Consider the following 16,824-nt stretch of genomic DNA (forward strand, 5'->3'; position numbering starts at 1 on the left):
CGCGCCACGGGGGGTGGTGACGGGGCTCGGGACGAGGGGGCCGAGGCCCAGGACCCCCGGGCTGGGGAGGGCCTCCAGGCCGCGGGAGCCTCCCCTTCTGGGACCCCCGCCCCTCTCCTTGCCAGACTCTGGCTGATGCAAGAAGCGGCCAGGTACCTGGACAAGGCGGCTGCACTTGACCCCAAGAGCTGGCGCCCCTGGGGAGGCAGGCTTGGGGCTGGGGGAGGGGGCGGGGCTTCGGGGGCTGGCTGAACAGCCTCTGGAACAGGGAGGTTCCAGGCTTCCTCCCCGGGGACCTCGGCCTCTAGGAGCCCACCGGCCTCAGCGGGGAGATGCTTTCCAGCGGGGGGAGGCTCAGGCCTCTGGGTGGCCAGCGGGGCGGTGGCCTGGGATCGCAGCGCCGGGACCAGAGCCACAGAGGCCTGCGCACAGGCCATGGGGAAGTTCACCTCCCGGACTAGGACGTGGCCAAAAGCAGGCAGAGGCCCTGAGGGAGAGAGCCAGAGGAGGAGTCACCTTCCCCCTTTCCTCCACCTCCCTCCGCCGCCCCGGCCTTCACCTGCCTCCCACCCAAGGCTTACCGGGCTGAAGTTCCTCCTCCTCCTCTGGGGGGGCCAGGAGCTGGTGCGAGTGCACCAGGCCCCGGGCTCTCCTCCGGGAGCCGGCGCCAGACGCCTGGTTCCCGGCCCTCTGGAGTCTCTCGATGCGGTCGCTGTACATCCGGGCTAGCTCGCGCACCCGCGTGGCCACCCTCTCCGAGCCAGCGGCCCCCCCGGGGCCGTCCCCGTTCCTGCTCCCATCGCCGCCCCCCAGGAGCTGGGACAGGGAGCCCACTCTGCAGCCGGCCCTGAAATCGGACTCTTCCAGGATGAGCAAGGGCTCCAGCATGGCGCCCTGGGAGCCCCTCGCCTCCAGGGCCTGCCAGGCTCTCCGGATCTCCGAGCAGGAGTGGAACTCGGCAGTCTCTAAACTCTCAGGCTTGGTGGGAGAGCTGGGAGACGGCCGCCCTTCTTCGCCTCCTCCTCCTCCTCCTCCTCCTCCTCCTCCTCCTCTTCCTCCTCCTCCGTCCAAGACGACTGGCTCTCCTGTCTGGACTGGGCTCCATCGTCCGCCTTTTCCGACGGGGCTGGCGTCGCTGACGGAGCAGCCTCCGAATCCCCCTCCTGAGCCGAGGCCTCGGAGCAAGGCTCCCCTTGTCCCGAGGGGGGCTCGGGGGTCCTGGGACCGGGCTCACAGCTGGGCATTGGGGGAGCGTCAGAAACTGCCGCAGTTCCGGGGATTTCGGAGCTGCCGCAAACGTCCGTGTCGTCCGGCCTCTCGAGGACGTGGAGGGGGGACGACCGCTGGTCTTTCGGCCGTGTCCCCTCCTCTTCTTCAGAGGACTCGCCACTTAACCGGGCCGGGCTCTCAGGGCCAACGTTCCCACGATGATTTGGAGACGAGGGCTCCCCCTGGAATCTGGGGGCTTCAGGAACTTCCAGCGGGGAAAGCTGGAGAAAGGAGAGGGAAAAGGTCAGGGCCGGACAGCTGGTCCTCGGAGGTACGGGTCCCGAATCCGGGTCGTCTCAGCCACCACCAGCCCCGGCAAGGACCCAGGGGCTGCCATGGGCTCACCCCGGGTTCCTGGAGACCTCTCTGGGTCAGCAGCTCCATGATCTCCTCGGTGATCGAGAGCCCCGGGGGGCCCAGGGTAGGGGGAGCCGGCTCCTCCACGTCTTCGGGGGCTCCTGAGGCCGGGGCCGGCTCCGGGGCCTTGCAGAGGGACTGCGACATCGGGAACAGCTCCCCCTCGCTGCCGGCGTGCTACAGGGGTGAACAGTGAGACCGCGGGCCACAGCCAGGGGCCCAGGGCCCAGCCCCCCCGCCCCCCGGAGCACAGCCGCCTCTCTTACCTTGAGCCTGGATCCAGCTGGAGGGGGGCCGAGGAGAGAAGAAAAAGGTTAGGAAGCCCCTGGATGGCTGCTCGGGCCCAAGCCCAGCCCCGCTAGAAGTGGGGACAAGGGACAGACACGCTCACACACACTCACAGACACAATCACACACACACACACACACACAGGAACCAGCCCCAGAGGAGGCCCTGGGGGACACACTGACCGATCTTCGCAAACATGAGGTGACACTCCTTTGCTGGCTCTGTGGGGGTGGGTGGGGTGAGATGAGTGACCGGGGGCTAGCTGCACCCCCACCGTCCCTATCCCCGCCCAACCCCGGGCCCCCCACTTACCGGACTGCCTCCGGCCTCGGCGGCCCGGGGAGGCCCCCGCGGGGCTGGTCAGAGACGGGGAGGGGTCTGTGGGGAAGAAGGAGCCGCTCATCCTCTGCCTTACTGCTCTCCCCTCCCCCCCTTAATCAGGTCCCACTGAGGGACGGGCCCATGGGAGGCCGGGCCCTCGGATCCGGGGGAGACCAGGGTGGGGCCGGGTGCTGCTGGAGGAAGGCTGGTGGGCCAGCCGCCCGAGCGCTCTCTACCTGTCTTCCTTCGTCCGCTGAAGTTTCGGCCCTCGGGGAGGCGGGGGGATCCGAGTGGGGGTGTCAGAGGCTCACAGCTGGGCTGGCCTTCAGGGGCACCTGCAGAGGCAGCTGGGGAGTCAGGGCCCCACGGCCTCCCACACAGGTCTCCTTTATCCCTCCCCGCCCCCCTCCTCCAGGGGGATTGGGGAGAGTCAAGTTTCTCACTCACAGTGGAAAGTGTTTTCCAAGAGGACTTGCTTTGCCTGAAAGAGAGAGAAGGGGCTGCAGAGGGGGCTGCAGAGGGGGCTCCCCGGGGGCTCCGGGCAGAGCCAGGGGCTGGCTGGGCTGGGGCAGGGTGGGTAGAGACCGTCTCACCTTAGCGGGGATGGACGCTGGGTGGTTTTCCACTATTAAGCGCTGCAGGTAATGGAGCCACAGGCGTTTCTCCTCATGGTTCTTGGCCTGGGGTGTGGGGTTCAGGGGAAGAGACAGATAAGGGCCAGGGCTCTGGGAGGCACCTGGAACCGAGGCTCTCAGAGGAGCCGGGCCCAGCACCTGGAGCTGGGGATCTTGGAGGAGCTGAGCCCAGAACCTGGGGCTGGGGCTCTGGGAGGCACCTGGAACCGAGGCTCTCGGAGGAGCCAGGCCCAGCACCTGGAGCTGGGGATCTTGGAGGAGCCGGGCCCAGCACCCGCGCCCCGAGGTCTCTGTTACCTGCAGCAGGTGCTGGTGCTTTGGGATGGTCACATCCGCCACCTTGAAGCTCAGAGGATCTTTGGGACTCTCGCTCACCGACAGGTTACAGCACTGGAGGGTTAGGGGAGAGGTGATGGGAGGAAGCCTGGCTCCCAGAGCTAGCCTCCAGGCCCCCAGCCCCCCCTTGTCCTTAGCTTCCCACCCCTGAGAATGGCTCGCCTCCTTCCACCCTCCTAACCCAAAGGTGTCTGGGTCTCCAGCCCCCCACCTCTCAGGGCCTCAGCTCTGGCCTGCTGGGCCCTTTCTGCCCAGTTCCCGCGTCCCCCCGCCCGGGGGAAGCCCCTGACTCACAAAGATGTGCCCCTTGTAATTGTAGCCGGGCCCTCGTCTTTTGGCCACCAGGAGCATTCGGGAGAAGAGGAAGAGGAGGCGCTGGCCCCCTCGAAGCCGAGGGCCGCCCCCGCCTCGGAACACGCCCTCCAGGACCAGCTCCCCAAAGGCGCTCAGCTCCGGGCCCCCCCAGCCTCCCAACCGCCGCTGCACTTCCTGCAGGACATGGAGACACACAGGGGCGTGCACTGAGGGGGGTCCGCGGCAGGGGCCAGGAATAGGAGCGGCTCCGGCCTCGGGCTCCCCGGGGGGCCCCAAGCCCCAGGCCCACCTGCAGACGAGCTGCGTGCTCCTGCTTCCTCTTCATGTCATTGATGTACCAAGCCACAGCTGTCATGGACACGATGGCGTCTTCCACCACCTCTCGGCCCCCAGGCCCTTGCTCGGCCCCGGCTCCCTCCGGCCAGTGCTTGCCCAGCTCCTGAAGTCGCAGGGGGAGGGGGAGGAAGGAAGGAAATGGGCCGCGGAGGCTCCCTGCTCGGCCCCCGTCTCTGCCCGCTTGTCTCCCTCTGCTTCAGCCTCTGCGCGTCCCTGGCTCTGGACTCCTGGTTCCTGTCTTCCCCAGGGACTGCAGGTCCAAGGCTAGCCCGCCAGTCGGCCAAGGCTCCGGTTTTCCCTTCCCCAGCCCCGCTCCTGGGCCCTGCCCACTGGGGGGTCTTACGGAATGAAATCTCTCCGACGAGACCACCCTCCAACGGCCGGCCCTGCCCTTCGCTTGGGTTCTCTCCCCGACCCCTGCCCCCTGGAGGGCGCCCCGATTCTCCCCAACGACGGGGGCCCCCGGGGCCAAGTCTGCACCTGCAGTAGGAGGTGATACTTCAGGATTCTCTGGACGGGTTTGAGGAGGAAGCTCTGCAGGGGCAGCGAATGGCGGAGCTGGGCCTGGCGTTCCTGGAGCCACTGGGCCACCGGAGGGCAGAGGGACAGGTCCCGGAGTAAGGCCATCGAGCTGGGGAGGGGCAGAAGTCAGAGGGCTTCCCAGGGAGCTGGGGAGCCCCTGGTGGGGCTAGAGCACGGACTGGCCGGCCTTTCAGCAGCAGCAATCAAGCGTCGTGCAGGGTCAGGGAAGGAAAACCCGGCGCTTGGAGGTCAAGGAGGCCCAAAAGGAGCCGGGGGAGGGCGAATGGGCGTACCTCGGGTAGTTCATACAGTAGAGGGTGTAGATGTCAAACTCTTCGCTCTGTGGGCAATGAGAGTGTCAGCAGGGCAGCCGGGGGTCTGGCTGCCCTCCCCCCCCCCGGGCGCCCAGAAGTGCCCCGACTCCCAGGGAGGGGGTCCCTGCGCCTGCCCGACGCTCACCCTCTGCACAAAGCAGTCTGCGATGCCGTGGGCGCTGCTACTGTTCTCCAGGTCTTCCAAGAGTTCACTGTGGGGCAGGGAAGGGCCAGTCATAACAGGAACTCCAGGTTGTGACACAAGGCCCCCTTAGCCTTCTCTCCTTAAGTCCGGGAGCCCTCAGTACCCCCCTATTCAGCGCGCAGCCATGCCTCAGATCCCATCCCCTGGCACTGCAGCAAGAGTCAATGATACCCGCTGCCCCAGATCCAGGGCCCAGGACTTCAGGTTTCAGAGGCGACAGAGTCCTGGGAAGGGGGGACTTGTGGAAAGGCCATTTATAAGGGCCCTGATGGAGCTCCCCTTCCCCCAACCCAGCATGGTGGCTCGCGTGTAGAATAAAACCAGGAAGATTTCCCTTCAAATCCTGCCTCAGACATTTTGCAGCTGGGAGACCCTGAGGAAACCAATGACTGTCTTGAGCCATTTTCTTATCTGTGAAATGCAGCGGGATCTGGGATCTGGTGTGGGGTCTGGCTTCCCGGCACCGTTAAGTGGGGAGAGGGAGAACGGGATAGAAAAGGGAAGCTCCATCCAGGGACCCACCCGATGAGTGTCTACACAGTTGCTACCCATCTGGGTCCCTTCTGACCTGCTAAACTCGTAGATATCTTCGATGTTGGAGAAGAGGGTCCCGAGATGTTCTGGATTCAGCCCGGGGGGGCCATTGGCCACCAGACAGCCCAGGTAATCCTGCGGGGAAGAAACTCGGCTCTCCCAATTCCCTTGTCCCCAAGCCCAGGGGCAGGAATCAGAGGTGAAGGAAAGCGGGGGGTTAGGGGGCATGGGACGGAGCGAGCTCCTGGGAGAATTAAATCAGAAAAGATTTCTGGGGGACCCGGATGGGCACTAGATTTGGGGAGTCTGAGGAAGGACCTCCTCACCTCCACGATGCTCCTCAGGTCCCTCACGTAAGCCCGCTCGGTCTCCACGATTTCCCGGACCACACGCTCCAGGTGGGAGGGCTTCTTGGTCCCTTGCCCTGGCTCCCCTCGAGGCCCCACCGGAGTCAGGTGCAGCTGAATGGGCGGGCCTGGTGGGGGCTCCAAGGCTGGCACAGGACAGGCCTGGCTGGAGCTGGGGCCTGGGCTGGGGCCTGCATGAGGCTCCCCCTCAGAGCCCACCGTACTCAGGGATGTAGAGCTCCCAGATCCTCGGGGGGAGGCCATGGGCAGGGCCGGGGGGAGTCCTGTGGGAAGGAGAGGCCAGGCTAGACTCGGCAGCAGGGCCCCCTCAGCCCCTTCCAAACCAGCCGGAACACAAACACCCTTCCCGCACCTCGATGGCTACACCCGGGGCTTGGGGTCGGGCTGGGCTTGGTGAGACTCAGGCGGTGGGCTCCCTCAGGCATGACTGGCAGATCTCAAAGCACCGTCCTGGGGGTGCAGAAAGGAGAGAGGCCACTGGCAGGGGGAGTGCAGGGACGGTTAGCAACACCCACAGGTTTGGGGACCCCCCCACTCGCCCCCCCAGTCAGGGGCTCTCCCAGAGTCAGGCCTTTGCAAGGGGAGAAACCTGTCTGGCAGAAGAAAGGGACCAGAGATAGACCGTGAGAAGCAGAGTCTGAGGGAAAGAGGGAGAGCCGGAGAGGGGGAAAGGAAGGGACAGATATGAGAAGGGAAGGGAGAGAGGAGGGGAGAAGAGAGAGAGAGAGAGAGAGACAGACACGGAAAAACAGAGAGACCCAGAGCCATGGAAAAGGAAAGGGAAAATGAAAGAGACTGAGAGACAGTGGAAGATTTCTATTTTCTGTCTTGCCGTCCCTCGGAGGAGAGAGAGAAGAGAGGAAAAGAGAAAGAGAAGAGAGAGGAGAGGAGGGAGGGAGGGAGGCGATGTGTGTCTGAGGGGAGGGGCTGGGAAAGGCTGCGGGGGCGGGAGCCTTGGAGGGTCCCAAGGGGAAAGGAGAAGAGGAGGCTGGAAGGCAGGATGCCAGGGTCCCAGCTGAGCCTTCCCCCTTCCACCCCTCGGTCGGTGTCTGTCTCGGTCCCTCTCCCTCCCTCCGCCTCAGTGTCTCCTCCTGTCTATTTCTGGGCTGTGAGAAGGGAACACAACTCCCCAGCCCTGAAGTTCGGCCGTGCCCGGCAGTGCGTTACCTCGCAGCGGGGAACGGAGTCGCACTCAGGCCCTGAGGAGCCCACCATTCCTCCCTCGTCGGAACCAAGCCACGGTTACGGGACTTCCTATGCCCGCCCCCCCGCGCCCCCAGGGATCAGCTCTGGGAGCCGGAGCGCTGGGGAGCCGAGATCTGGAGGGAGAGGAACGCGTCCGGGCTCCGGATCCGCACAAAGGTCCCCTCTGGGCTGGGGGGCCAGCGGCGGCGCTGCGGGGTCTGAATCGCAGGAGCATTGAGGGAGTCTAGTCCCCACGCCCACCCAAGGGACCCAGCGATCGAGGCGACTCCCGAGCCATCTCTAGGCTCCGGGAGGAGAGGAGAGGGAGGGGACCGAGGAGGAAGGCAGCCGGAGAGGAAGGGGGAGCGGGGCTCTCCTGGGTCCGGCGCCGGCCCCGCCCCCTCTCCGCCCGCCCGCTCGCCCCCTGTTCATTGTTCCCGGGCCGGAGCCGCCCCTCCCCCGCTTCCCTCCGCTTCCCCTCTCAGCCTCCCCCTCCTCCTCCTCCTCCGGCCGCCTCTCCCCTGCCGCCCCCCGGATCTCACCTTTTCCTAGGGGGGGCTGGCGGGGCCCAGACCCCGGGGCCCCTGCGGGGCCGGAGCTTGCAGCAGCCGGCAGCGCGTGTCCCGCTCCGGGAGTGTTCGCAAGCGGAGTTGGAGCGGGGCCACCCGAGGGGGCCGGCGTGTCCGTCCCGGGAGCAGCCGAGGGGCCCAGCGGGGCCGACTCTGGCCGGAGGTCCGAGCTGGCTCCGGTGGCACCCCAGGGTCGGGGCGGGGAGGCTGGCAGCCAGCGGTCGGTCTGCCTGTCTGTCTGTCTGTCTCCCTCCTCGGGTCCGTCAGTCCCTGGGCGCGGGGCCGGGCCGGGCCGGGGGGCGGCGGCGGCGCCACATCTGGGGAGGGGGGCCGGCTCCAGCTGTGGGCCGGGAGGAGGGGACTAGGCGGGCAGGCAGGCAGGGGGCCTGGCTCCTCCCCTGCGTCCCCGCCCCCTCCCGCCCAGACATCCTGTTCCCGCCAGCGGGGGACTCGGGAGAGGGTGGGGTTAAACCGAGCCGGACCGCCGGCGGTGAACGTGCCTTATGAATATTCACGAGGGAAGACCTCGCCCACTTCCCCTGCCCGGGCCGAGTCCCGCCGGGAGGGGGCCAACCGGGCCGGCTCACCCGCCCCCTTTCTTGGGCTGTGGGGCAGCCCCGGGCCGGACTCTGGCTCCCTCTCTCTTAACACCTGGAAAACTTTCCCTTTTAAAACCCTGGGCCCCCGGGGTGGGAGCGTGGGAACCGGAGGAGGAGGGGCCTGGGGCTCCCCGCCCTGCTCCGCAGTCCCCAGCCTGGGGGCTCTCCGGCCCGAGCTCCTGCTGGCCGGCCCTTTTCCGGAGCTTCCGTCCAACCGCTGATCCCCTCCCGAGCATCTCTCTCTTTTTGTGGCTCCCTAGTGTCTCCGTCTCCCATCTCCGTCAGCCTCAACCGAGATCTCTCTCTCTCTCTCTTCCGATAAGGCTTGGGCCACTTAAGATTAAGTGACTTGGCCAGGACCACCCCTCCGTCCCTCGGAAGAGGGACGGCCTGGGCTCAGGGTTTCTAAGAATCTAAGTTTCAGAGCAGCGGACGATTGTGCCAGAGGTGACGGGTCGGAACGAGGATCAGCTCTAGAGAATTAAGCGCCGTGTTTTCCCTGAACCTTCGACTTCCTAGTGCTCCCAATTCAACCGTCAGCTGCGTCCTCCTGGCGTGCTTTTCTTTCCACCGCCACACCTCCAAACTGTCGCTTCCTAGTGATCCTGGGTGGACTCGTGGGTGCCTCTCTGGTGCTCGCTAGTCTCGCCGGATTCGATTGTGAGCTGCTCGAGGTCAGGGACTTTTTTCCTCTTCAGAATCATAGAATAGCTCAGCGCCCGGCCTATATTAATAGACTATTAAGAAGTCTATTCGTATAGAGTTTTTTCCCCCTGAAGCAGTTGGGGTTAAGTGACTTGCCCAGGGTCACACAGCCAGGAAGTGTTAAGTGTTTAGGGCGGATTTGAACTCAGGTCCTCCTGACTTCAGGGCTGGGGCTCTATCCATTGTGCCGTCTAACTGCCCTTGTATGGACTTATTAACCCCGCGCATGTAGGCACTGGTTCCACAAAGATCTGACCCCATAAAACATAGAGTCCCGGGTCACCAGGAGCTTCCATTCGTGAGGAGAAGGGTGGGGCTGTGGGAGACTAAAGGTCAACAGATAAGGAAGGACAAAGTAATTTTGGAGATAAGGCTGGGTCAATTCCGAGGGCCCGCCTGGGTCTCTCCGTCGCCGCCGCCCCGGGGGCCGGAAAGGGAAGCTTCTGGTTTCCCTTGGAATTTACAAAGAGCCCTCCGGCATTAACTCCATCCGTCCCCCTGGCAGCCGGTCACTGATCGCTCAGTACCCGGCTAAGGGCTTCCTGTAGGAGGCTGCGAAGAACAAAGCACACAGGTGCCAGCCCTCCCGGAGTCGGCCTAGAGGGACGGAGCAAGGCCCGGGCGAGAAGGATTCGCTTATTCAAAAAGAATGCTAATTGAGGGGGGAGGGGCAGTCTAAGCCTCGTGCGTTTCATTTTCTGCGGGTTCGGAGGTCAGAACCCCAAAGTGTGGCCGGGACAGCCACGTGGCGGTTGCTCAACCCGGGGAATGTGGGATAACGGCACAGATAAGAAGGGAGAGAGTTCCCAAGTGCGCCTAATAGGTGGGGTGTGGGAGCAACCTGCCTCCAAGCAAGCCTAACTCCCATGTACTTGTCAATTCGCAGAAAAGGCGTTAGAGCACTCACTCAGCCTCCTAACCCCCGAAATCCCAGGACGAGTCTTTTCTCCCGAACCCCGCTCCCGGTTTGTTGTCAGCCAATGGAGACGGAGCGCCGAAGAGCGTTTTTCTCACTGGCCGACAGGGGGCAGGGGCGCTCTGTAATATGGGCAAGGCGAAAGTGGCGTGGGTATGCGCATGCGTTCCCGGAGCACCAACGCGCGATGGTGAAATGCCCGTGAAGAATCTAAGGGACGCCACGGGCGGTGTCACGCAGGCGCAAGAAACAAGAGACGAACGAAGAGGGAACCGGGATGAGAAGGGTCACGTGGCTAAGCCTGAAGGGGCCCGCTCCGCGGAAGCGCGGCCGAAGCTCCAGTGGCGCAATCGGTTAGCGCGCGGTACTTATAGAGCAGTGCGGCCGTAGCGATGCCGAGGTTGTGAGTTCGATCCTCACCTGGAGCACAGATTTTTTTCCTTCCACTTCTTTAATATTTGAAAATTAAAAGAGATTTAAGAGTCTGGAGCAGCCTCCGGCTCGTGTGCCCGCCAGGTTCCGGGGATCGTGGCTGGGGGCACGCGAGCCGGACGCAGGGCAAGTGGCACGCGGTGGTCGGGAGGGGACAGCCGCAGCCCTCCGTTCCGGGCCCATCCCCGCCTTCCTTTCGGTCCCGGGGGCTCCGCCTCCCCCTGTGACATTTCTCCTCTCACGGCATCTTCTGCCTCTGTGATTGTCTCTCCCGGGTCTCTGTTCCCGCCTCCCCCCGCCCCCCGTCTCTGCGTCCCTCCCCCTTGGTCAGTGTCCCTCAATTCCCTCTCATCAGATCTCCTTCTAGATCCCTGAGTTTCTAGGACTCCCTCTATCCTTGCCGTCCTTCCCAGAAGAAGAGACCGAAGGTCACCGGAGGCCCAGAGAAGAGTCCCGACTCCAGCTCCTAGCTGGGCTGACGCCGAGACCCCGCCCCCGGGGAGGCCTCCTGGCCTTATATGGGCATTAGAGGCCGAGGCGGCCCCGGGAGGGAGCACCCCCTTCCCCCCCCCCCCTCCGCCCTGTGAGGGCGGGGACTCCGAGGCACACGCGCGCACAAACACACGCACCCACCGCGTCACTGACACGTCGCCTCCCTCCCAGCCAGGGCTGGGGCACATTCCGTCTCCGCCCCCTCCTCCTTCCCCAGGGCCTGCGAGACGGAAACTTCCCGTCCCCACCCACGGCCGCAGAGACCCGAAGCCCTTCTCTGGCAGCAGCTTGTTTGTCCCGAGTGGGTGGCGGGGTAGACTGGGAGCCCTTGAGGACACGGTCTATCTTGGCCTTTCAGGACCGTGCACGCAGTAGGCGCTTAATGTCTACCGAGTGACGTGGAAAGGCGAAGACAACTCTTAGAAACAAGGAAGTGGAAGCAGAGATTGGCAGGGAAGGACGAGTTACAGGAAAGAGAAGCCTTTATTAAGAGCCTGCTGTGTACCGGGAACTGTGCTAATCGCTTTACAAATCTCTCACTGGCCAGCGAAGGCTCCGGAATCACCCCGGGAGGGAAGGAGGCAGAGACGCGGATTCCCCAAAGGCAGTGAGGGGAGGGAAAACAGCAGGAGGCTGGGGATTTCTACGATAAGGCTCCGGAGGGAGGGAAAGGCAGAGACCCCTTAGAGACAGACATTCCCCCTCCCCGCCCCCACTATCCCGAGGTAGAGATGAAAGCTCGTAATCGCTGATAGCCAAGGCAGAGAACACTCCAGATAAGGGGGGAGGAGGCGGGAGAGATGGCCCAGGAAGTACGGAGAGCAGCTACCAGGCCAGAGAAAGGTAGAAGGGATGGGGATTGTGAAGAGGGACCCAGTCGGGCCGGCCCCGAGCACCGCCCCACTTTGTGAGCCAGCCGGCGGAGTGACTGAGTCCCCAGAAACGCGTTCTGAGCTTCAGGAAACCAGCCCGCAGTCAAATCTCTTTCCCCACAAGTCCTTCCCGGTGACCTCACCCGAGCCACCTCCTCAGGTGAAGGGGGAAGTGCCCTCCCTTTCCCGGTGAGTTCACCTGGACCCGCCCTACCCTGGAGCCAGAGGAGTCAGGAACCAGCTAGACCGGCCGCCTAGCTCCCAGGCTAGCCCTCCCCACCCCTGAACCCCAGGAGACAGACACCAAGAGTCTTTCAGATTCCTCTTTTGTGTATTGTATTAGTTTTAATTAAAAAAAAAAACTCCACCAAAAACAAAAATAGAGATTTCTTTTTTGTTTAGCTAACAATATATATATATATATATTTATTTATAATATATTTCAAATATATATTATAGTGGCAGCAATCTCCCAATATTAAAAAGGGAGAAGGGACGACTGCATATATAAATACTATAAAACCCATCGGAATAAATAACGTCGTCACCATAAATAAAGGGGCTCCGAGGTGAGGCTGGGAAACTTGGATTTGGTCTGGTTAGGTGGGGTTTGAGCACCAGGATTGGGGAGAACCCCATCCAGGGGAGACTTGGGGAAGCCTGTTCACAGCATGAAGAAAAGGGGGGGAGAATTTTATCCCGACCACCCCCCCCCCCATAACAGGGTGTCTCAAAGACTACAATCTTAACCTAATAATGCTTTACAACTGCATTAAGACTTTTGGGACACGCTGTACATATATAGGTCGTTTCAGTATGCTACATTAAAAAAAAAAAAGAAAAACCACCCCCCCAGAACACCTTTGTGAGGGTTTTTGCTCCCCATGGGGACCTGCCCCGGGGAGTCTAGACATTGGGTTAATGCTCTGGGGGCTAAGCAGGTGAGAGACCTCCACATCTGGGCACAACCGGCAAGGGGGGAGGAGATTCCTGAAGCCCATCTCTACTAAGTTTGGAGGCACAGGGGTGTTCAGTCGGACACGGACAGCCGATTGAAGATGGGGAGCCGCCGGGGGGGCACCGGGGTCAGGAGCTGAGAGCTAGAGGGGGCGAAGGCGCCCCCCACTGCCACCTCAAACACTGGGGAATCCGATCCCCCCAAGCTGCTTCCCCCACTGCTGGCCTGGTCGTCGGGCTCAGAGCCCAGGGAGTGAGCAGAAGGGCTCCGGGCCAGCCCCAGCCCCAGGCCCAGCCCCAGGGCATCCCTTGTGGGCCCCCAGGCGCCCGTGGTCTGGCGGCAGGAGGGGCAGCAGGTTTCTCCCGCCGTGGCTCCCCGGGGCACTGGGCCGGGGGCGGCCGAGAAGGCAGAGGGGGAGAAAGGGACCTCCCCGGGGGTGGTGACCAGTGGGGGCGGAGAAGAAGGAGGGGAGAAGAAGCCCAAGGGGGAAGGCAGGTCCGGCAGCCCTGGAGGGCTCAGGGTGGGGGAGCCCCGGCGCCGGGCGGAGGGCATCCCGGAGAAGCTGAGACTCTGCCGGAGCAGGGGAGGGTGAGCCGACCCCGCCGACAGGACGTCGTAAGGGGTGTGGATGAAATGGCAGCGGGTCCCATATGGACAAGCGCCCAGGAGCAAGAACTTGCGGCACAGCTCCGTCTTGTACTTGGGGTGGCGGCTGGCCGGCCGCAGCTCTTCGAGCCCGTGGGCGAACTGGCACTTGGAGCCGTAGCGGCATTTGCCGCTCTCCGAGAAGGTCCGGCACAGCTCCGTCTTGTATCTGGACGAGGAAGCCGCCCCGGCCGGGGAGCCGGAGCCGGGCGCGCCTTCCGAGGGCGCGGCGGTGGCGGCCGGCGCGGCCCTGGGCGGCAGGGGCTCAAAGCCCGGCGGCGGGGGGACCCAGGCGCGACTCTCCACCAGGCTGGTAGAACGGCCGGGGAGCCGAGGGGCCAAGGGAGCCGAGGCCCGCGGGGGGGACGGCGACTCCAGGTCCGCGAGGCTGGGACTCCAGGGGCTTCGGGAGCCCCAGCCCAGCTCGGGCTCCAGCTCCCCGCGGGCCGCCCGTGCCAGGTCCGGACTCAGGGACAGGAGCCTCTGTGAGGAAGAAGAAGGACGAGGAGCTCAGCGAGGGAGCGACCGTCGGACCCAAGGTCGCCGCGCCGAGCCGACCCACCCCACCCAACTCCACTTCGGGGCCGAGATAGTTCCGTCCAGGCTCGAGAACTCCCCCAAACTCAGCCCCACCCTAAAATGGGGGGTGCGGGCCCGGACCCAGCGGCAGGCTTTGCCCCTACCTGACTCCACCCCAAGGCAGCTACGAAAGTGGAATCCCGTTCCAACAACCCCCCAACTTAAAGAAGCCCAGCGCTCAGCCCCGACACCCCCGACACTCACACGCGCGCACGCACACGCACTGACACCGACACGCACTCGCACCTCCGCTCGGGGGAAGCAGCCCCCCTGCCAAACTTTGGGTTCCGGGCCCGGGGGCATTCTCTGACCCTAGGGGACCCCCAGCTTCCCAGGCCACCGACTTAAGTGCCCCCAAGAAGGGCCCGAGGGACCCCAGCGCTCGGACTCCCGACCCAGAAGCGAAAAGGGCAGAAAGAAGTTGGCCGTCACCGCCGCTGCCACGAGACCGCCGGCGGGGGCGGCCGGGGCCCGAGTTCGTGGCCCCAGAGAGGGGAGGCGGGAGGCAAAGGTGGGACACGGAGCAGGGAAGCTCACCTCGTAGAGGGTGCACAGATCCATGCCCGCGGACTTGGGCTTCCCGCCTGCGGCGGCGCTCGCGTCCATCCGGAGGTGCTTTGGTCGTGCGCGTATCCAGGACTGTGGGGAGGGTGGCCAGCGCGCTCTTCTTGAAGGGACGGGTTTGGGGGCGGGGCCTCCCGGTGCCGCCCAGAACCCACCATCAGGGGAGCTCCAGGAGCTAGAGAGAACTGGGGGAGAGGGAGGCGGGGGACCGGGAAAGGGCGGGGACGAGGGAGGGCTCGGGGGAGGGGCGATTCCCGGACTGAGCGCCCCGGGCGGGGCGGGGGAGGCCCAGCACCTTAGTCTGGGCGAAAGGCTGGCCCTAACAGGTCCCTCCCAGTTACTGCCTGGTAATCCATGGGACTGAAGGGAATTCGCTTGTCTTCCAGTCTAACCCCCTCTTTTTTTGTTTTTTGTTTCCCCAGGAGGGGAAACTGAGACCCAGAAAGGGCCAAACTCCCTCCTTTTATCTGAGGGGCGAGTTCAAGGTCAGAAACGGGAAACCGGATTAGGGTGATAGAGCCAGAACCAAAAGACTGAGATACCAAGTCCTGAAAGTCAAACCCCAGGCCCAGCGGGAGAGAGAGAGCCCCCAGTCAGCTTATTATCTAACCCCAGCCAGGAGAGAAAGCTGGGAGGCAGTGCTAACTTTCCCAGAAAAGGAAACTGAGGGCCAGAGGACAGGGATCTGGGCAGTGTCAGGACTGGAGCCCAGAGTTCTCGGGATAAGCTCCACCTTTTTGAGGGAGTTTTTTGGAGAGACGGCCTCTCAGGTGGGGAACTGTCTGATTCTAAGCCTGGGCTGGGATCTGTCTCTGACCTGAACACTTTTCAAATAACAAAAATCTTCATTTTCCCAAATGAAGACTTTTCCTCCAACAGAACGGAGACTTGGGTTAGGCTGGAGAGCTGGGAGCTTATGGGAAGCTTCTCTGGGGAAAAGGGGTTGGCCAGGAGGGGCCTTCCCAGGAGCGGGGACCTCCCCAAGTCTCCCTAGGTCCCGTGAGCCTGTGGTCTTTAAGTTTCACCTGCCAGTTGAGTGGCTGGCTCTCACGCTCCCCAATGACTCACCCACCGCAGGGTGTGTTATGTGTGGGGGCCCTTCCTGGAATCAGGTGACGTAAGGGTAGGGGGGGGGGCCTGGTCTGATGCTGGGGTTCCTCTCTCTTTGTAAACAGAGCTGAGGGACCCAATTCTTCAGGGTGCTCTTTAGATCCGAACCTTGACTCAAAGACAAGGTCACTGTCCCCTGACAGGGAAGATGGAATGGCTTGCCCCCACCCCCTTAACCAAGAGGTTCCCTGAGGTCTCCAAGGAAGCCCCTTCCCCACTTCCCAGTCATCCTCGAGGAGGATCGGTTTGTCTTTCTCTTGGCATCGGAGCTTGTGGGTGCATTCCAGCATCCTGACTCATTCCAGCTATGCTGTGAGCTCCCCATGCTCCACCCCCTAACCCAGAGCCTTTCCTCTCCATGCCCCAGGACTAGGACGCCTGGGTCTAGGCCCAGCTTTAGAGGTGAGGTGCAGAGGGACAGTCTGTGACTCCCACTGAATTTGTCTCAATCAAAGATCATCGTTTTCAGCCCCTGGCTGGTGTGCTTAGGGATCCAGGCTTTCTCTTCTCCCTCCTGTCCTTCCCCACAATATATATAGATATATACATATGTTATATGTATATATTATATATGTATACTTTCTATATGTATATCTATGAATATCTATGGATATTTAATTTCAAAGCTCCGGCAGCTTGGTTTGGAGGATAAATGATGGAACACAGAAAGACCTGGATTGAAATTGTACCCCACACACTTATCAGCTGGATGAACTCAAGCTAGTCCAATAGTAGTCTCAGTTTCCTTTTCTGAAAGATGAGCGAGTTCCCTTCAGGTTTTGTCCTGTGGGGTGCCATTGGACTGCCAAGCTCCCCTCCTGCTCTAAAGCTATGACCTGACAAGCCCGTTTCGCCCTCCGGCCCCACTCCTTGGGGTCCCAAGTTTCCAGCCTCGCGTCTGCCCCCTTAGGCTCAGATTTCTCCCCTCTCAGGGGGAGACTCTCAGGAACTACGGTCAATTTTCATCCTTATATTGCTAGTGCTTAGCACCAAGACGTGCACAGAGTGGACGTTTTAGATTCTTCTACCATCCCTCCCTTTGAGGCCCATAGAAAGGGAATCCTTGGGGTCCCCAAGCATCCAACCCCTTCAAGGAGCCAGGCTTTCACTCTCCTTCCAAATTTAGGGCCAGCCAGCCCAACCTGAACTCCTGAAATTCTATAGCCTTGAACTAGTCCCGGGCTCAGGGACTAAGATCTCAGGGTGTGAGGGCTGAGCCCTCTTCCTCCCTTCTTCCCAACCCTTGACAGTTACAGGTGCCAGATCCCCAGCCTCTGACCCCTCGGGTATCCTTCTTACCCATCAGCCCCTACCCAACCTTTAGGGCCAGATCAGATCTCATTTTCCAGGGTCTCCCAGAATCCCTTTGGGGAGGGGGGGCTCCCCATTCTCAAAGC

The 16,824-nt window shown here is 62.7% G+C and overlaps 2 protein-coding genes, 1 long non-coding RNA gene and 1 other non-coding gene across 9 annotated transcripts; 2 read left to right on the forward strand and 2 right to left on the reverse strand.

Moving 5' to 3' along the window:
• Positions 1-876: 876 nt before the first annotated feature.
• PLEKHG2 (pleckstrin homology and RhoGEF domain containing G2) lies at positions 877-7,716 on the reverse strand. Of its 6 annotated transcripts, none has more exons than XM_051989024.1 (19): positions 7,529-7,716; positions 6,969-7,120; positions 6,154-6,251; positions 5,760-6,064; positions 5,468-5,568; positions 4,840-4,906; positions 4,674-4,720; positions 4,339-4,489; positions 3,812-3,961; positions 3,502-3,696; positions 3,169-3,261; positions 2,830-2,916; positions 2,684-2,717; positions 2,473-2,571; positions 2,228-2,293; positions 2,098-2,136; positions 1,893-1,909; positions 1,615-1,803; positions 877-1,490 (listed from the first exon to the last, which is right to left on the reverse strand). In XM_051989024.1, exons 3-19 carry the CDS (start codon positions 6,224-6,226, stop codon positions 966-968), a joined length of 2,238 nt encoding a protein of 745 aa, XP_051844984.1. In that variant the 5' UTR covers positions 6,227-6,251; positions 6,969-7,120; positions 7,529-7,716; the 3' UTR covers positions 877-965. The 6 variants fall into 6 exon arrangements, with proteins under 6 accessions (XP_051844984.1, XP_051844986.1, XP_051844989.1 ...); XM_051989026.1 differs by having other exon boundaries at positions 6,969-7,204; XM_051989029.1 differs by lacking the exon at positions 6,969-7,120.
• A 1,014-nt stretch (positions 7,717-8,730) lies between these two features.
• On the forward strand, positions 8,731-12,415 carry LOC127556138 (uncharacterized). Its single transcript, XR_007952358.1, has 2 exons — positions 8,731-8,828; positions 9,746-12,415. It is a non-coding gene; the product is annotated as an uncharacterized LOC127556138 (long non-coding RNA).
• Positions 10,111-10,203, forward strand: TRNAI-UAU (transfer RNA isoleucine (anticodon UAU)). The gene is given in 2 exon segments: positions 10,111-10,148; positions 10,168-10,203. It is a non-coding gene; the product is annotated as a tRNA-Ile (tRNA).
• ZFP36 (ZFP36 ring finger protein) lies at positions 11,891-15,941 on the reverse strand. Its single transcript, XM_051989033.1, has 2 exons — positions 14,291-15,941; positions 11,891-13,657 (listed from the first exon to the last, which is right to left on the reverse strand). Exons 1-2 carry the CDS (start codon positions 14,357-14,359, stop codon positions 12,602-12,604), a joined length of 1,125 nt encoding a protein of 374 aa, XP_051844993.1. The 5' UTR covers positions 14,360-15,941; the 3' UTR covers positions 11,891-12,601.
• Between the last annotated feature and the right edge of the window lie 883 nt (positions 15,942-16,824).

The sequence above is a fragment of the Antechinus flavipes genome, chromosome 3 (genome assembly GCF_016432865.1).
Source record: "Antechinus flavipes isolate AdamAnt ecotype Samford, QLD, Australia chromosome 3, AdamAnt_v2, whole genome shotgun sequence".
Lineage (NCBI taxonomy): Eukaryota > Metazoa > Chordata > Mammalia > Dasyuromorphia > Dasyuridae > Antechinus > Antechinus flavipes.

Excerpts from the sequence above, each read along its gene's own strand:
- PLEKHG2 (XM_051989029.1), bottom strand. The coding sequence starts at position 6,226 with ATGCCTGAGGGAGCCCACCGCCTGAGTCTCACCAAGCCCAGCCCGACC. Across the intron at positions 2,572-2,683 it reads CTTGGAAAACACTTTCCACT|GTGCCCCTGAAGGCCAGCCC; the intron begins GTGAGTGAGAAA and ends CTGCCTCTGCAG. Across the intron at positions 2,137-2,227 it reads CCGAGGCCGGAGGCAGTCCG|AGCCAGCAAAGGAGTGTCAC; the intron begins GTAAGTGGGGGG and ends CCACCCCCACAG.
- ZFP36 (XM_051989033.1), bottom strand. The coding sequence starts at position 14,359 with ATGGACGCGAGCGCCGCCGCAGGCGGGAAGCCCAAGTCCGCGGGCATG. Across the intron at positions 13,658-14,290 it reads ATCTGTGCACCCTCTACGAG|AGGCTCCTGTCCCTGAGTCC; the intron begins GTGAGCTTCCCT and ends TCTTCCTCACAG.